At 32.6% G+C, this 19,537-nt stretch overlaps 1 protein-coding gene across 1 annotated transcript in view; it reads left to right on the top strand.

Moving 5' to 3' along the window:
• LOC123705060 (neuronal PAS domain-containing protein 2-like) overlaps positions 1-19,537 on the top strand; it is a 66,031-nt gene that overhangs the window by 29,168 nt on the left and 17,326 nt on the right. Inside the window, exons 3-5 of the mRNA XM_045653632.1 lie at positions 11,026-11,189; positions 12,914-13,101; positions 15,392-15,563. Of these exons, the coding sequence (XP_045509588.1) occupies positions 11,026-11,189; positions 12,914-13,101; positions 15,392-15,563 (524 nt within the window). The remainder of the gene's footprint in view (positions 1-11,025; positions 11,190-12,913; positions 13,102-15,391; positions 15,564-19,537) is intronic.

Here is a 19,537-nt window from a genome sequence, read left to right as displayed (position 1 = left end):
TCTCACTTCTCAGTGAGGGTTTCGGTCTCACGCGATAGTACAATATGCCGTTTGCGATCAGCTGTGAGACGTCATACCCTCTCAGTGAAGGTTTCGGTCTCACGGGATAGTAGGGGTGACCGGGTTTGGTTGTCTCACGGGTTGGTTGTCACAGCCAGCGGTCTTAATACAAAACTGAACTATCGAATAAGTCTGTTGACCAGCGTGGCAAGAGCGATACAGTGACAACGCTGTCCCCACTTCGCGTCAGACCGCCCCGATCTGCCGTGAGGGCCTCACACGTGTTTATTGTTTTCGCACAGATTTTTTATGATATTATGAGGACCGAATATTATGCTCCTCATAACACACTGTGAACGAAACGACAGTGCGGTTTAATTCAATGCCAACACCATGAGAAAAAAGGATTATTTTTAATTGTGAAAAAATATATTATGATTTACACTATTAACACTCTTTTAACATAAAATATAAGTCTGTGAGTGTGTAAAAATAAATCCAGCTAATTACACATCAAACTTATGTTTATAATTTGGTATACGACATAAAAATATATTAATTGTCAAGCAATAATAATACAGATAAATACTGAACATAAGTATAATAGATATTAAGTAGTATTAGTTAAAATATACTTTGACTACTTTGACTGTTAGTCAAAGTTTATTTTTACTAACAACATGTTAATGAAGAAGAAATAATAATTACCAACGAACTTACCTTTTCTATAATACTTAACACGGCACATTTTTAAAATTATCTTGCTCAACTCTACTCAAAAATTGGAGGGTTTTGTTGGAACTTTAATATGTAAAAACTATGATATATATAAACTACGATACAACTTGCATGCGGAAATGCTCATTAAAATTATTGTGAATCTAAAGAATAACTAACAACATACTATTCAATTTTATTGAGCTGATGAATATCTTTTGCCTAGAAGAAATCACCGTCACCTAATAAATATAATGTGTTTTCTTATAAAACCGTTAAGTACATAATAATATATAATAATTTGTTTTATCTACAATAATGAAAATGATACATTTATAAAATATAAAACATATTATGTAAAATGATTAAAAATAAATAAATGAAGCAACTACGATTCAAAGAAAACATCTTTTTCAGTTTGAAAATGCTCTTAGCAATCCTGGATGATGAACTGTATATCATGTACTCTGATCCCAGTATGGTCGGTACCTCGATAGCCATAACGATAAATATTATAATCAGATAACCTAACCCAAAGTCAAAATAAAACATTACTTGTAAAGTTGTGAGTGCAAAATTTACGTTTCATTTGGCAATAACATTTTTTTCGGTACTAAAACGTAGTAGTTTGATATGTGGTTGGCTGCCCCTCCTCTCCTTCCTGAAGAATATCCTCCAAAATTTCCCGAGATACTTCCAATGATTGAACCATTGGTCGTTGGACATTAACTTCAGTCAAAAATTGACGAAGCAGATGATTACTAATTTCCACTTAATCCTCACTGCTACTTACTATCTTTATCATCAAATAATCAATTTTCAAGTGGTGTAGTAAAAATATCAGCAGAAATCGTCTTCCAAAGGCGATATAATTTTATGTGCATTGAATCTGTTACTAAAAAAATCTAAAGTTAACTGTAAATTATAAAAAAAGCTACTTACAAATAAAATTTTATCAAAAACTACTGTTCCCAATGCACCTCAAAATAATAAAAGAATTCATCATTTTATTATTTCATTCTAAAAGTGTAATATAATACCAACAAAAAACATGAATTGCTATCATTATAAAAAATAAATACCTATAAGTAACAACTTACCATTTGTGGGAACGCATGATGGTGAAAATTCACAAAACACGAAGATTGCATTTGATATTTTTGGTTTTATGGCATTCAATTGCTTTATAAATTAATAAAACTACATACTACATACTATAAAAAAGTCGCTTTCTCTGTCCCTATGTCCCTTTGTATGCTTAAATCTTTAAAACTTCGCAACAGATTTTGATGCGGTTCTTTTAATAGACAGATTGATTCAAGAGGAAGGTTTTAGTATATAACTAATTTATTAGGTTTTAGACAAAGCGGACGAAGCCGCGGGCGGTAAGCTATTAAATTTATAAAACACGAAGATTTTTAAAATTGTAACTAATGAACACATTCATTAGATTAACTGTAGATAATGGTGTCTAGTTTTACTTAAAATAATAAAAATCTACCCTCACTTTAAAAAAATGTAGTATATTTATTATTTACACGAAACATATCTTATAGGGAACGGAAGATATGGGTTAAAGAGTTAAATAAATAAATAACATAATTATATTTAAATTATTAATTTTTAACATTGTGTCTGTAGTGTAAACATGTAAATTGATTTGATTTTTACGAAATCTCATAGATGGCGCTGTTACAAAATTAACATTGTACAACTAACATTCTTTATACTATGTTTCTCTTCCCAAGTTACTTAAATGGCATAATTTTATAGTGTCAATCTAGATATTGTCAAACAACATTTATATATGCGTCATTTGATTATTATTAATTTCCAATATATTTAACGTGTGTTTGATGTTTATAACACTACATAGATGGCGCTGTTTCAAATTTGTCTTTATACTGCTAAGATTCATTTAACTGTTTCTCTGCCCAAATTACGTAAATGACATAGTTTTTATTTTGTAAAGCTAGATAATAGCATGGCTTACTCGAAACCAACATTTAAACATGAGTCTTTAGATTGTACGCTGTCGTAGTACACAGAATAGGTAAGAAAAATAAAGGTTCACAGCTCCTCCCCCGAAGGTGATATCATGATAATATGTATAAACTATCCTCACCCGACCTCTAAGGAATATTCATGCAAAATTTGAAGTAAATCTATGCAGTACTTTCTGAGATTAGCTCGGAAATACATACAGACAAACAGACAAACAGACAAACAGACAAACAGACAAACAGACAAAAATTCTAAAAACTATGTTTTTGGTTTCTATATCGATTATAGATCATGGATCAAGTATTCTTTTAAAAAAATATTCAATGTACAGTTTTGACTTTCCTACGATTTTATTATATTATGTATAGATATTATTTATTTTACTTTATAATTACATTTTGACTATTACCTACTTATCAACAGAAAGATAACGCAAGTAACGAAAAAAAGGGAAATAATTTACGCGAGCCACGGGGGAATTGGGTGCAATTATGCACCTTTTTCAATTTATCTGCGCATGTTGTAACATCACCACTGCTCGAACGGTGAAGGAAAACATCGTGAGGAAACCGCCATGTCGAAGAATTAAAAAGTTCGACGACATGTGTCATCCGCCAACCCGCACTTGGCCAGCGTGGTGGATTAAGGCCTGTACCCTCTTAGGAGGCCCGTGTCCCAGCATTGGGAACGTATATGGGCTGATGATGATGATGATGCACCTTAGAGATAGAAATCTTCCTTTTGACTTACTCAATATATTAAAAAAAAAACGCATAAAAATCTGCTGCGTGGTTATGAATATATGAGTGATGAAATTTTAATTAACGAAGAATATTTAATCAAATATTTGTTACAATACACACAATGATAAGTAAAACGAACATGCAAACAACGCAGTGAATACAAAAGCTTGTAATTATAAGTTATTTCTCCTAATTGTATGTTTTATCGACATCAATGTATGCGTAGAAACTAGTATTCGCTGTAGATGTGACTATGTGAGGCATTTCTGAATGCGAATTATTAAGTATTTTGTTGTATGGTTGAAAATGTATGTTTAATGCTAATATGAAATGAAGTATGTAGAAACTATAAAGTATAAATACGTAGAAAGACTATAAAGCCATCAAACAACCTTGAAAAAGGGCTTGACGACAATTATCCCCGATGGCATTTCTTACAGGTGCTATAGATAAAACGTTACAAAAATAGACAAACATTTTAATGATTCATTCCTTGTATTGTTCTCGTATTACAATATAATTTACTACCAGTGCCAGTAAATCAGACAAAACCTGCTCTGAGCTTATATTGTTCTAGTAATCTAAAAATGACGCAGTACAGTTTAGCATCAATGATCTCGATCAACTACGTTTTGGATTAAATAATTTACTAGTTTCACTGCATTCCACGATATAATTGTTATGTCTCGGAATGTACCTGTATTACAATATATAGACAATAAAACCACATGATTTGTGTTCGGCGAATTGTTTTTTATACCATATCTATGATTGTATGTAATGTGTCTATTACGTGCTTTTCGATTTGTATTGTAATACGGAGGCTAATTTAATGCTTAATAGTTACTTGTTTGTAAAATTTAGGATCAGATTTTTATTTTTTCACTCTATGAAAGTATTTACTTCATCTTTCTGTTTTATATTAATTGAAACTAGTTTCAATGATCAAGGACAAAATTTGGATTAAAAAATGCTTAAGATGAAAAATTACTTATTAAATTAAGTATCGAAGGAATAGAATTTAAATAAGGTAATCTATACAATAAAAGTAAACAAACAAAAATATAAAAATTATGATTTCATTGTTATGGCAGATTAATGCATACAACGCAGCAGGCACATGAGTCAGGCTATGCATATTTATGATTTAGGTAGGTGTAGTACTTTGGATAGTAAAACTCAATAATTCTCCGGTAATAGAGCCATTGTTTACTCATTTTACTATATTGTATCGTGATGTATTGCGGACATGAAATAAGGTAGTAATTTATTACGGATCTTTGAGTTTAGCGTAAACAATTTTGTTTAACGCCGGCTCGGAGGACCAAGTCAATGATTTTTGTATAAACTACAATTAAATATACTCTTTATATCTATGCCGTTTAGGTGTAATACCTTTTTACATACCTTAATTCAAGGTATTCATAATATCAAGTATTGTGATCGAAAAAGGACTATAATAATGCCGAAATATCCTCCAATTAAGTGATTAGAGTAGTGGAAGCACTTCTATCTTGTTAGTAGCAACCATCGTCAGACATGCCCTCGCCTCCCCAAGAAGGGCGCACCCTTTTTGTCATAGAATAAAATGCACTTACGCTCACCCAAAACACACGAGGACTGCCGAGAAACTATGACTGAATAACTAAACTCTACTGTGTTCTACATCTATCGCACTATTAAGTTCGAATCGCGGAAATTCGGTAGGTACCCGCGAAGCTGGCTAACCACCTGCGGATCTAGGTCACCCTTGGCTCGGTAACAGACTGACTGACATCGTCATGGAATCCCCGTGTGGGAGTCCCCACTAGGGGAGTGGGGTATGGGAAATGCTTGATGCATACATCTATTTCACTGATCGATTATTTTTAGGGAAAAGTAGGTCATTAGCCTTTTGTGATCTTCCAAAGCGGGACAGTTTTTTTTTCATTTCCACCGGGAATTGAACCCAGGACCGTACCAAGGAGGCAGTCGAACAGACTGCCATGGTTGCCGCGGTTTTGTTCTTACAATCCATCTAATCTGCGACTCCATCACAGGACGAAACAGTAGTTTAGTCGGTAGTCCACTATAAAACAATGTAAACAATATATAAAAAACTACTTTCTACCGTAGTTCATATTCATTTTAAATTGGGCTGGCATGATTGAAGTATCTTTTGACTTATTACAATATGATTTTTTAAAATGATATTTTAAAATGAAATCCGAGCTACCATGTTCTGTAAATATACTTCATCATTATAAAGTCTTGAAATTAATAATATTAACAGTGAGGTAAATCATAACAATAGTATCAGATATACTTTTGTTAAATTTAATCATTCTTGATTTAAAATTTTCAATAATTTTGTCGAGCTTTTGTTTATCATTTTCATAAATAATTCATCAATTTTAATACAAAATAATAATACTCCAATAATTTATAAACAGCACTTCGTGTTTGTTATGTTATCATTTATGGTAACAACATAAACATGTTGTTACCACATGTTGTATTCGAACAGACCAAATGTATTGAAAAGGTATGTTATAAAATTACATTTACAATTTCCATGAAAATATCCAACATGAAGCCTTACCTAGAAATGTGAATATGATTTAAAATGTTTGAAAGCTTTGATTTTCATTTTAAAAGTTTACATCAATATCAATTTATTCATATTAAATGTCATACAGATGTATGTTATGCATTTGGATTGAAATTCTCGGTATATTATAATTATTGAAGCAATCCATGAATCGATCAGATGCTGCAGACCCGTCTGCTCGTTTGCCTGCTTTAGAGATAAAAAAAAGACGGGTTGGGTTGCACTCCGGGAGTGCCGGCAGAAGTGAAAACTTGATTATTAACGTTCAGCATGTTTGATATTTTGGGATGGTATCCGTCTTACGCATGGAATATAATGGATTTTATACCCAACGCCGCTAAAGAAGTTTTCACTTCAAAATAAGAATTTTATTATTTATTATTCATTGTGCATAAAAATCTCTGCCATTAAAATAATATTGACATCAAGAAAGTATTAAAGAGACTTATTATCGAGAACCTATTATGAACTATCTTTTTAGAAAATACGCTTCAAAGCCATAAATGAAAGAAAATCAGCTTAATTGAAGAAAAGAGCGCTTGAAAATAATTTCTATCTTTAAATTAAAATAGTATTAGTATGGGTTGTGAAACCTTTTCAAAATATTTTAAATACATCAAAATTTATAGAGTAACGAGACATTGAACTCAATAAACTAGATACACTTTATTTATAATAGTCATTTGCTTCAATATAAATAAAATTTATTGATTATTATTTTTTTGATTCCACAAAGTTGGTTACATTCTTCACAATACACGATGATTTAGATGAATTAAATAATGCACTCAATTTATGATTACATAAGTACGATACAACATAAACATTGGAACATATAAATAATAAACTTAGATCGCTAAAATTAATTTGAGCAGTGATAGCAAAAGTCACGCGCTGATATCAATTGAATTTGTACTACTTGTACCACGTGTCTGACCATGCTTCACATCGAGACGAAAGCCGGTGCCAAGTTATTTGGTGAGGAACACGACATAACAATGTTGTCAATCTCAATCTACTTTGTAGCACTCGCTGAGCGGTCGCTGGGGACTTGCATGTCACTACACTTTTTCAACTTTTTAAAACAGTGGCTCTATTTAAAATTTCACCGGCTTTTTCGCTGAGTCGTTCTAACGTAGCAGCTGCGCGGGAGCTTTAAATACCGGAAACCGGTCGCAGAAAATTGTACAAAGCTTAAGCACGGTGTAAACTATTTTTTTGTAGTTTAAACGACGTATGTGTCACGTAAAGCAACAAGTATGCTTTGAACGTTCACGTCACGCCTCTCAGACTGTCGGCTGAAAATGCTGAGCCTATTTCGTTCACAATGTCTTTCATCTTGTCGTAATAATCAACAAGTGTTAGCGCCAACGGGAATTAAAGCTGTCAACATTGGCGCTTCCTGCACTTCTATATTTGCACCGATTAATTTTCCCGCTGTACTTTTATTTATCTAGTTTTAATAAGCGCACGTTATAATCATTCCAACAATGATGCGTAGTTGAAACTCATAAAAACGTCACTACGAAAATAAACGTGTTAAGAACGAAAGTGGAGTGCCGAAGAATTGGTCACTTTTAAAATAAGACTAAAATATTATGCCATAAATTTAAACTGTTGTTTTGAATCATGCGATGTTTTTCTCTCGGTCATTGTAAGAAGGAATAAATAAATAAAATATGTCTTTTTTTTAAATAGCATTAGAATTATTTAGAACCTATCTACGGAAACAGAATTATTGCGAATGATTTTATAAATTAAAAGTGTATGCAACTCTTAATTTAATATTTTGTTTGCTGATTGCTCCTGGAGTACTTCAAACATCAAACGAAAAAATCACACATGAATATTATAATATAAAAACGTGTTTATTTAATTATATTGAACACTACAATTTTCAATTTAGAAACCAATAATTTACTTTCATGTCCTAATAATTACATCAAGGCAATGTTTGTTTTCTGTGTGAACTCATATTAATTGCAAATAGAGTTCATATTTCCCGAGGTTATTATGAAACGTCGTTGTTATTAATTTAAATGTAGTATGAATTCTTTAAATAAACAAATATAATAACAATATGTATTTCTTGAGCTTGCATCTGTATAACAAATGTATTTCTAATCAAGGGTCTTTACTACAAACTGAAGAAAGATGCTTAACATAACTTTTATTATGATATTGAGCTTATAGAGTATAAGTAGAGAATAAGTAATAACAATATGTATATCTTGAGCTTGCATCTGTATAACAAATATATTTTTTGGGTTGGTTATCACCACTAGGGGAGATAACCAACCCAAAAAATATATTTCCAATCCAAGGGTCTTTACTACAAACTGAAGAAAGATGCTTAACATAACTTTTATTATGATATTGAGCTTATAGAGTATTTAATATGGTATTTAATACATTTGCCTCATTCGATCGTATAGTTAAAACAGGTATGTCCGGTACCTGTATTTCAGCACCCTATCACAATAGTTACGATACACAGACATTCTCATTATTAATTATGGATGCGCGCTTTTCGTATATTTTCATATTACATTATGAGCTTTGATTAGTCGTGGGTTATCCATAATATTGGATAATATTGGTACATTCACGGCGTTTTACAATGGCAGGATTTAATGAGATTTCAGCGCATTTGCTTTGATGATGTACCTATTCGACAATAAAGTTTGTTTCACGCCTATATATTGTTCAATATTTTGGAATCTATATATTAGTACTTTAATATATATTTTTTGGTTTTTATGGCATTCAAATGCTTTATAAATATAAATTTATAAAGAATAGAAAAAATTCGATCACGAGGCGGGACTTGAACCCGCATCCTTCGCGCCATTCCGGGGCGGATGCCTAACCAACTCAGCCACTCGTGACCCGCCTGAGCAATCGAATTTATTCTATCCTTTCAGTTTTATGTGTCTTAAGGGACACACCGCGCGCCATCTATTGAGATGATTTAACAACCATTTCAACCAATATGAAGCACTTTTCAGTGAATACAATATTGTAACGATGGAACACGACCTTTTCTTGAATTTATATTTTTTGGTTTTTATGGCATTCAAATGCTTTATAAATATAAATTTATAAAGAATAGAAAAAATTCGATCACGAGGCGGGACTTGAACCCGCATCCTTCGCGCCATTCCGGGGCGGATGCCTAACCAACTCAGCCACTCGTGACCCGCCTGAGCAATCGAATTTATTCTATCCTTTCAGTTTTATGTGTCTTAAGGGACACACCGCGCGCCATCTATTGAGATGATTTAACAACCATTTCAACCAATATGAAGCACTTTTCAGTGAATACAATATTGTAACGATGGAACACGACCTTTTCTTGAATTTATATTTTTTGGTTTTTATGGCATTCAAATGCTTTATAAATATAAATTTATAAAGAATAGAAAAAATTCGATCACGAGGCGGGACTTGAACCCGCATCCTTCGCGCCATTCCGGGGCGGATGCCTAACCAACTCAGCCACTCGTGACCCGCCTGAGCAATCGAATTTATTCTATCCTTTCAGTTTTATGTGTCTTAAGGGACACACCGCGCGCCATCTATTGAGATGATTTAACAACCATTTCAACCAATATGAAGCACTTTTCAGTGAATACAATATTGTAACGATGGAACACGACCTTTTCTTGAATTTATATTTTTTGGTTTTTATGGCATTCAAATGCTTTATAAATATAAATTTATAAAGAATAGAAAAAATTCGATCACGAGGCGGGACTTGAACCCGCATCCTTCGCGCCATTCCGGGGCGGATGCCTAACCAACTCAGCCACTCGTGACCCGCCTGAGCAATCGAATTTATTCTATCCTTTCAGTTTTATGTGTCTTAAGGGACACACCGCGCGCCATCTATTGAGATGATTTAACAACCATTTCAACCAATATGAAGCACTTTTCAGTGAATACAATATTGTAACGATGGAACACGACCTTTTCTTGAATTTATATTTTTTGGTTTTTATGGCATTCAAATGCTTTATAAATATAAATTTATAAAGAATAGAAAAAATTCGATCACGAGGCGGGACTTGAACCCGCATCCTTCGCGCCATTCCGGGGCGGATGCCTAACCAACTCAGCCACTCGTGACCCGCCTGAGCAATCGAATTTATTCTATCCTTTCAGTTTTATGTGTCTTAAGGGACACACCGCGCGCCATCTATTGAGATGATTTAACAACCATTTCAACCAATATGAAGCACTTTTCAGTGAATACAATATTGTAACGATGGAACACGACCTTTTCTTGAATTTATATTTTTTGGTTTTTATGGCATTCAAATGCTTTATAAATATAAATTTATAAAGCATGTGTGTGCAGCGCGGTGTGTCCCTTAAGACACATAAAACTGAAAGGATAGACTTTAATATATTTTTACCTTCGATGCTTTATGCGAGTAGAAAATATGATTTCATTTAATTTGTTTTGCGTCTAGTAATATTTAATCAATTGATTTTCTTAAAGATATTTCATGGAAATAATAATATTCTTCGCCTTCGCAATCATCTCGTTTCAAACTAAACATCCCACGGTTTATTCCGTTCGGGCAATCGAACTAATTTTGAAGAATCTCCTGCAATTTCCCTCAGGTACTAGCTTTTTATCTTTTTTCGCTAAACTGTTGCGACCGTTTTCCGATACTTACTCTAATTTCACAGTATTTTTTGTCCACATAAATTATCTTCATTATTTTTTTGAAAAACTATCATTAGTACTAATAAGGTGAAGTTAACGAATAATAACGACAACATATTTTGTTTAGTTGATACCTATGTCTGTTTTCACAGTGCGCAATTCAGAGCTTTTTTATTTATGCAACTTAACATTAAAAATTTAATTTACTATTTTCCTGTGCAACTACAAACCTCATACAAATAAATTGATTTGACTTAGAATATTGTCGAATTATAATACGTTTTTTTTTGTTACAGTTTTCGGGGACACTATCGACACAAAGACGAAATGCAACAAATTCAGTTCAGAGTTCACGAAGACACTTTTGAGGACCTTAAAGGGTTTCCTCATTGCTCTAACATATAAAGGGCTCGTAGTGGTCGTATCTCCAAATATACAGGAATACCTGGGCTACACGGAGGTAACAGTCTGTCAAAGGGAAGACTTTATATAATTACTTTCTTTGCGAATTATATTTTTATAATTTTATTTTTATATATTTATATAAGTAATATGTTCTCAATTTCCATGTCCATATTATTAACTGTTCTGCAACTGTATACAATGTTATTGAAAAGCCGTACTTAAAAACTCCTAGTACGCAGGTGTAAAGAATTTACGTAAACACCGCTTTGAACACAGGAAACTTAGTAAAGTTCGCGCTTGTAGTTTTTAAGTAGAAATGTTTTTAAATGAAACTAGAAGTCTTTTAAAGGCTTCATGTCGCTGTAACATTCTATTGTGTGACTATGATAACCTCGATAGGACGGTAATTTGAAATCGAGTTTCCATCGTATAGATACCCTAGTATTTCAATGGTAATACGTCGGTAGGAATATTGTGATATTCTGAACAATGATCAAACCATACAAATCTTGCACGTAAGTGTACATGTGATATTATGACGGTAATTTGAAATCGAGTTTCGATCGAGTAGCTTTTTCATTGGTAATACACACGTTAGAAATATTGTAAAACTCTGAACAATGATCAAGCCTTATTTTAATGTGTGTGTATTGTTGTGAGCGTTTCTTTTTTGAACCTCTAGTTCTGAAGTATCTATCAGAATTAACTTCAGTAATCAGTACCTATATTTATTTATATTGAGCAAATTACTATTGTATACTCATGTATACAGTGGAAAACTTTTATTTACATAACACCGGATGTCAAAAAGTTTGTAGTGCCTGCAGTTTTTATTGACTTTTGTAAGCATTTACTTGCGTCTCATCTAGCTACGCATTATACCATATATTTTGAAGAATTATTATGATATTTCAGTAAAATAAAAATTCATCTAGCCACTACGAATGTCTATCAAATTCATATAATATTTACACAAAATGAAAGTTTCAATTAATTCATTTCCTGGCAAAATATCAAAAACATTTGGTTCCAAAATTCTATGAATCACTGCGCTCTTCTAAAATAAATATACGCACAGTTTTAATATTTTCATAACGTTGTATTAAAATTGTAGGAAACATGCATGATGTTGGGTATCGAAATTCAATTAACTGTCAAACCAAATTTTCTGTACGTTTATTTATTAAGCATCCATTACTTGGAAGCCAGAAAATATATCGAGATTTTCTATTAAAAAATTTCGTATTATGGCAACAGTACTAATAAATCAATTAGTATAATTTCTATGTATTGGACTTTTAGAGCATTATTCGCTTTTATAACGTTTAGACGAGAATATGGAGTTGAAATGAAATACTTGTTGCGCTGTCATCGATTTTGGCTTGAGTTTCTCGATGCAATCCGTAATAAGAAAAATAACGTTGGACCGATATTATTATGATATAGTGATTGGAATACGTTTTTGTATGACTGTTTTAATGGACTTTTTAATGCAATTCTTTAACTCTATACAGTACTTTGATAAATGCAGTAAATAATATGGACATCGATCTTATTGCAGCGGCTTAAAGCAATGTATTTTTATATATTATTATGTAATAATATGTATCTATGTACCTATTCTATGTAATATGTTGCCATGCGAAGTTCTATTTGAATGCGGCTTCACGGCTTTGATAATCCGACAAACGTACTATTAAGTATGTAATTAAAAATATCAGTTTACAAAGTCTATATTTTTTGGCTAACCTATTAACAAAAATGGTTCCTTCCGCATAGTTGGAGTTACTCGGCCAAAGCGTGTACAGCTACGTGCATGAACACGACCATGCCTTACTCAGAGATCAACTGATGCCTCCCAACTCCATGCTGGGAACTAACGGAGAATTACTTATACCAGAAGACCCCGAAGGCAAGAAAAGAATAGCAGACGAACTACGAAATGAGAGACGAAGCTTTATCATTCGGTAAACCTTTCAATACGAATTTATTTCCTTGCTTCATTAATTTCCCTTTACCAATCCTCAATAATTGCGATGTCAAAACAAACTACGGATAATTGAAACTCCAAATTGGTGCAATACGCTTTTGCAAATGAAATGTCAAAAGCTCCTTTGATCTTACTTCTGGCAATTTTACAAAAGGCCAAAGGTATCATGTCGGTATTTTGCAAAATTCCCGGAAATTGCAATTAGTAGATATCGTACATTGAGCCCGTGTAAAAATGTGTGCACGTTGAAAATATAAAGTTTAATTTTTTTGCACGGATTCATTAATTGCTTTTTTATATTTCAACGAATGACATTTACATGTTGTATTCATGTATCGATATGAATACAACGTGTAAATGTATTTTGATTATAAACTAATTCCTACAATATAGCTTCTTTTATAAAAATTCAAAGCCTTTCAATGAAAGTACATTACTAAATGCAATATGTGTCATCCCATGTGAGTAATCCGAACGGAATCTAAAAATACGCAAAGCTGGCTTTTGCCATTTGCTATTTATTATAAAGAGAAATGGAAATCTCAATACCTATCCATACTAATCCATACTAATATTATAAATGCGAAAGTAACTCTGTCTGTCTGTCTGTCTGTTACTCAATCACGCCTAAACTACTGAACCAATTTGCATGAAATTTGGTATAGAGATATTTTGATACCCGAGAAAGGACATAGGATAGGTTTTATCCCGGAAATCCTACGGGAACGGGTTTTTCTTTGAAAACGCGGGCGAAGCCGCGGGTGGAAAGCTAGTATTATATAAATGCGAAAGTAACTCTGTCTGTTACTCGATCACGCCTAAACTACTGAACCAATTTTCATGAAATGTGGTATGGAGATATTTTGATACCCGAGAAAGGACACAGGCTACTTTTTATGCCGGTAAAATAGCGGGCTTTTCTTTTACTGCGCGGGCGAAGCCGCGGGCGGAAACCTAGTATTATATGTATAACGTTAACACATTCTACAAAAAATGGAAAAGTAAGAGTTACAGCAATAATAACATATTACATACATCTTCTTATATATAAAAATGAATCGCAAAATGTGTTGATAAGCGCATAACTCGAGAACGGCTGAACCGATTTCGATAATCGATCTTTTTTTATTATATTCCTTGAAGTACGAGGATGGTTTTTATGTAGAGAAAACGTAAATATGTACCACGGGCGAAGCTGGGGCGGACCGTTAGTAATATATAAAACAGCACATCAAATTTCACTAAAACATAAGTATGAAAACAAAACAATAATTAATTAAGCCTCATTAGTACTCCGCTAGTCGATTATATCGTAAACATATTACACATTCACATCACATAATCAAATGTACTATATCTTCTATTGAATAAGGTGCTAATACTTTACAATGTAATTTATGTATTTTTATATAAACTTATTTATTCATTGAGATATCTTCTAGAAGCACTTTTAGATCGTCATAATATAGTTTTATGTAGAGCATTTTCTACCGAGTTGAGTCGCCCAACCTTTTAGTTGCTCTTTTTAAATGATATAAATTTTACATTTAAATTTTCCATAATATGTATACCATAATAGTATAAAGAACTGTCCTGGGGGGTTAGACAAGTGGCTTTCATTTAGCGTAACGTTTGATAGAATAGATTATGAATGTATGAGATTGACATAAGCTATAGATCAATGTATCGACAGCTTACGTCAATCTCATACATTCATAATCTATTCTATCAAACTTTACGCTAATAGAAAGCCACTTGTCTAGGGGGGCTGTGATTCAAAACCGACTACATTTCCATGGATTTTCATTTTACATAATATATAAATGAATGCTAAGTATAATATGATCTTTGTAAACTAAACTAATACTAATAAAATAGAGTTTAAATTTAGGGCTACTAAACTCAAATAATTATTAGGAGGAATTCTATTGCAAAAGCGTATACCCTGACCCATAATAATTCAACATACAGTTTTAGTGCATTGTTTACGATGTACCAAAATCCCGTTAGATAAAAAGTGGCGTAAATTTATCTTTAACTAGCTGTCTCGGCAAACGTTGTTCTGCCTTACTCTTATCACTAGGGTTACGAAAAATAAAATTTCATGAAAATCGGTCCAGTCGTTTTGGAGGAGTACGGTAACTAACATTGTGACACGGGAATTTTATATACTCGATTTTCCCAGGTGTTTGATAATTTTTATCTTACGAATATTATATCGTATTTATAATAGTAATAAAATTATAATATTAATACTTTAATTCAAGGTTTAAGAAACTAAACGGCCAGCGTTCTGGGCCAGTGCACTACGTGACATGTCATGTTGAAGGAACGCTCCGGAAGGCGGACAAAGCCAGCCCGAAGTATAACCGGTTCTGCCAGATTGTCAGACGCGTTAGGTTCAGGGGGGAAAACCCCATTTCGAGCGGCAATGATGTTGTAAGTATGGATTTTTTGTTTTTATAATGTATGTAAAATTAGACCTAAACTAATTAATGAGATAGAAATTTTTAATTTTTGTTAAAAGGTAGCTAATTCTAGTGAACATTTTTCTATCGATCCTACTAGAAATACCTAAATACCCAAACAAAATCAATTATAGATAATATTATATAAAACCTTTTACCTGCACGGATACGCGGATATCGGAATCCATGTTAAGTTGGAAAATAGGCTAAAAGGTTATTTCAGGCTAGTTCTTGTGAAATCGCTCAGAATGTATCGCTGTAGAACATAATCAATTTCACGGGTTATTTCATGGAAAATACACCGGGAACATTTCTCCCTTACTATCAAGAAGAGATCACGTTTCAACTGTTGTTGGGAATATATATAATATGTTATCTCTCTTTGTACACTGTATGTAAATAGGATTTATGCTTTCCAGATTTCTGTTTCAGTACAGAATTGTATAGTTATGTCCTTTTAAATCTCTATAATGTCAATACCCAGCTTTTCCGCGTAGTAGTTATGTCTAATTGGGTGTATCGATTTTCTATAATTCCCGTTAATGTTAATGCCAGTTCATGGAAGCAGCAGTATTTTTCTCCTTTATTTAATTTTTTCTATTACTTTAATAAATATAAAGAGCTTTGACTTCACTTAATTACTTATCTTGTGAGGGATGCCTATGAAATTAATCGTCAAATTACTCATCTTGCTTGGAATATCAATTCTATGGTACTTGGTTTCCAGGGAAAATACTTTTTTCATATACATACGTTATTCAAATGAATGAATTAATGTTTAAATAATTTAAAAAAGCATGACTATAATAATTATATTATTTAGCGAATAAGTGCATAAAACTACGGATAACTGAAACCAGTACTTTGTTCGCGAAGAATATCATTAATGTATTCAGTATTCCGAGTACACTCAATAGATATTTTATTCAAGCAGCTAATGCATACATGATCTACGATTACCAATATCGTTTTTACAACCAGAGACATTATCAATAAGTACCTAGTGAAAGCCTACTTAATAATTACTGTTTCTATTTACGTCATTACCATACAAGCAGTATTAAAGTTACTTATACAAAATCCTATAGTTAGTAACACGCTGAGCTCCTAACATTTAAAACAATGCTTGAAAATGTTAGTGTCACCGGGCAGTCCATAACGCTTGAAATGTAAAGGACAGGTGAAATTCGATATGTCACCCAGTATCGTGGCTGATTTAATTGTTCTAGCCGTTTGCACCACTGGAGGGAAACTCGGCTTTCAGTCATGTTCCGTGATCCAATATTTTTTAATCCTATTCCGTAGGTGAACTAAAATAGAACTTGGAGCTTTTTCAGTAATTATTGACGTGTAACGATCAACCTGGTTTTAGGAATGACGTCAGTTTTTAAGGGGACATGGAATCGTTAAGCACTGTATTTTTGTTATATATTTTTGCGCAACAGGTTTCTTTTATTGGATGCAATTTTATTTATATCTCAACGTAACGGCTTCTCATTTGAGATAGTATATAAAAATAAATAAATCTATCTACTAAAAAAAACTATTAAAACAGAACTCCTCTTAAACTTCACACCTATAATACAAGCAAAACCACCTGTCTGTTACGCACACCTGAACTGATTTGAATTTTGAATTTCATACACAAATCGTAGGTATAGCACGTCCCTTGTTATCGAAAACAACGAGAATGGGGTGAGATGGGGCCGGCAAGTTGCATGAGGATGTTATGTAACGTCAGGTGCACGTGAAGCCTGGAAGCTTTTGTGTTAAGCACAATAAAAGCCTTCATTTGTTCGTTAACTAAATTTGACACGAAGTTTTATTAAAGGCGTTTGTTTTTGAGGAGGATTTTTGTGAGTTGTTATTTTTTGTATAACAATGTAAGTAGGCGCTAGCTGTGTCACGCGGTTTCACCCGCAGGTATAGTCAAATATTTCAGCAGCTCATGTTATTCTGATGTATAAACCTATATGGCTGTACAGTTTCATCCAAATTCCGTCTAGTAAATTTTTTTACGAAAGAGTAACAAAATTACATACATCCTGACAAAATAATGTTCAGTCTATAATTCAGTAAGAAAACCATTTTATATACCCTTAAATGAGTTGCGATCGCCAGTATTCATTAGCATTTTGATTCAAGTTCACAATGTCACACTAAACTGCATTGATCGGCCAAGGCCAAGCTTAGTATGCCCACAGAATAGTTTAATAGTATGCCTTAGCTTTATGCTACAAAGTAGGCATATATCTCTCACATATTTATGATGTTAAGATGTTTAAATAGATACTCATATTAAATATATACTCATACATATATTACAAAATCACTAACCTAAAGTTCAGTTACAGTATTTTATTTTATATAAAATAAAGCCATATCCAATCTTGAGATTCAAAATAGAATTCCAAGAATTATCTTCTCTCTAACGTTGAGCGTACTTGCAATGCTACAATATAGATACGTAGTTAATAAATGTCAATGCAGTATTACGATAATAGCCCATGAGATCCTCCTTCCAGTTGATAGGTATATCGATAAGATTTCCTTGAAAAGTGGGTACTTTAAAATATCAAAGAGGAATGAACTACATTCATAAGAGATCCAAGAAATCTTGTTTAAAATAGAAATTCTAAATAATAATGTTCCTTCGATGAACCCGATTGCAAATTTATTTTCCTTGAAACTTACATAATAAAATGGAATCATCTAGAATTATGAAATGGGATGAATCGATGTAACCTCAATCAAATTACGCCTCAATGTGGGCTGATTGGAAATTGAGTTGTTATGACCGAGAATAACATTCTTCTAACCTTATTGAAATTGATTTTCATTTACCTTTGAATTAGAAATATTTTGGTTCTCACTTAGATACAAAAGCTTTGCATCTAACATCTAGTTGCATTTACCAAGGTATCGTTAGCAAAGCCTGCAACAAATTTGCTTAACAATTATGCCTAATTAGTCATGATATTATGTTCATTAAGTCAAAGCTCTTCTATGGGCTTGCAGTTGCTACCGATTCCTGTAAATACTGGACCTATGTCTGTGCCTTCTCCACGTTTCCAGAATGTGCTGTTTAATTTAATAGTCATGTATCGGAAACCAATTACGTCAATGCGACGTTTATTTTATTTTTTATTCAGCGCCCTTCTTTGAAAAGGCGCTGCATTCTTTAACTTCACATGTAGTTTCTTTTGTGGAATTAGTGTCGTCGTTAAAATGTGTTTTTTTTTTATATTTTTATTAAAATATAATCATGATGAATTTATATCATATTATTTCGTATTGTTTTTCATTGAAACGGGTTTATAATTAACACTACCTACTCATTTTGCATATGAACCCAATTTAACAAGCATTGTTTTGTGATACAATGGCCAAAAATTCCATTTAGATTTCCTGATTGCAAAATACATTATAGTGATTTAAATAGCTGTGATATTAATTGAATATTAATAAAATTGAATTATTATATAATACGAAATAATAAAGGGACAAAATAGCAATTAAATGTTGGTGTTTATTTGTGATACAAACTGGAATTATTTATTCTACTATATGCAAATTTAGATATGATTAGGTCATTTTCAAACAATACATGCACACATGTATATTGTCTATGTTAGGCTGTTCTCGTACGATCTTATTGTGATCTTATTTAGCAAACGCTGCTCCCTACTGATCTCAATTCAAGCGTATTTTTTTTAGTTTGTTAGGTACTTCATTTCTTTTGGCTGGGTGAAGAGATATGATGATGATCTTTTTATTTGAAAGATATTGCCTTCCGGTTCCCGTTTATGTCCAGTTCTGACTAATTGAAGACGGTTTAGATTTTTGTTAAAGATAATTTTAAGATACGTTCTTTAGAATTAATGATAAGTGTCTAATATATCAGATTGATAAATAACGAACTTGTATAATCATATTCCACAGTCG

Source organism: Colias croceus, chromosome Z (assembly GCF_905220415.1).
Source record: "Colias croceus chromosome Z, ilColCroc2.1".
NCBI lineage: Eukaryota > Metazoa > Arthropoda > Insecta > Lepidoptera > Pieridae > Colias > Colias croceus.
Note: the sequence above shows the minus strand (reverse complement) of the source record. Positions and strands in the feature narration are given on the sequence as shown.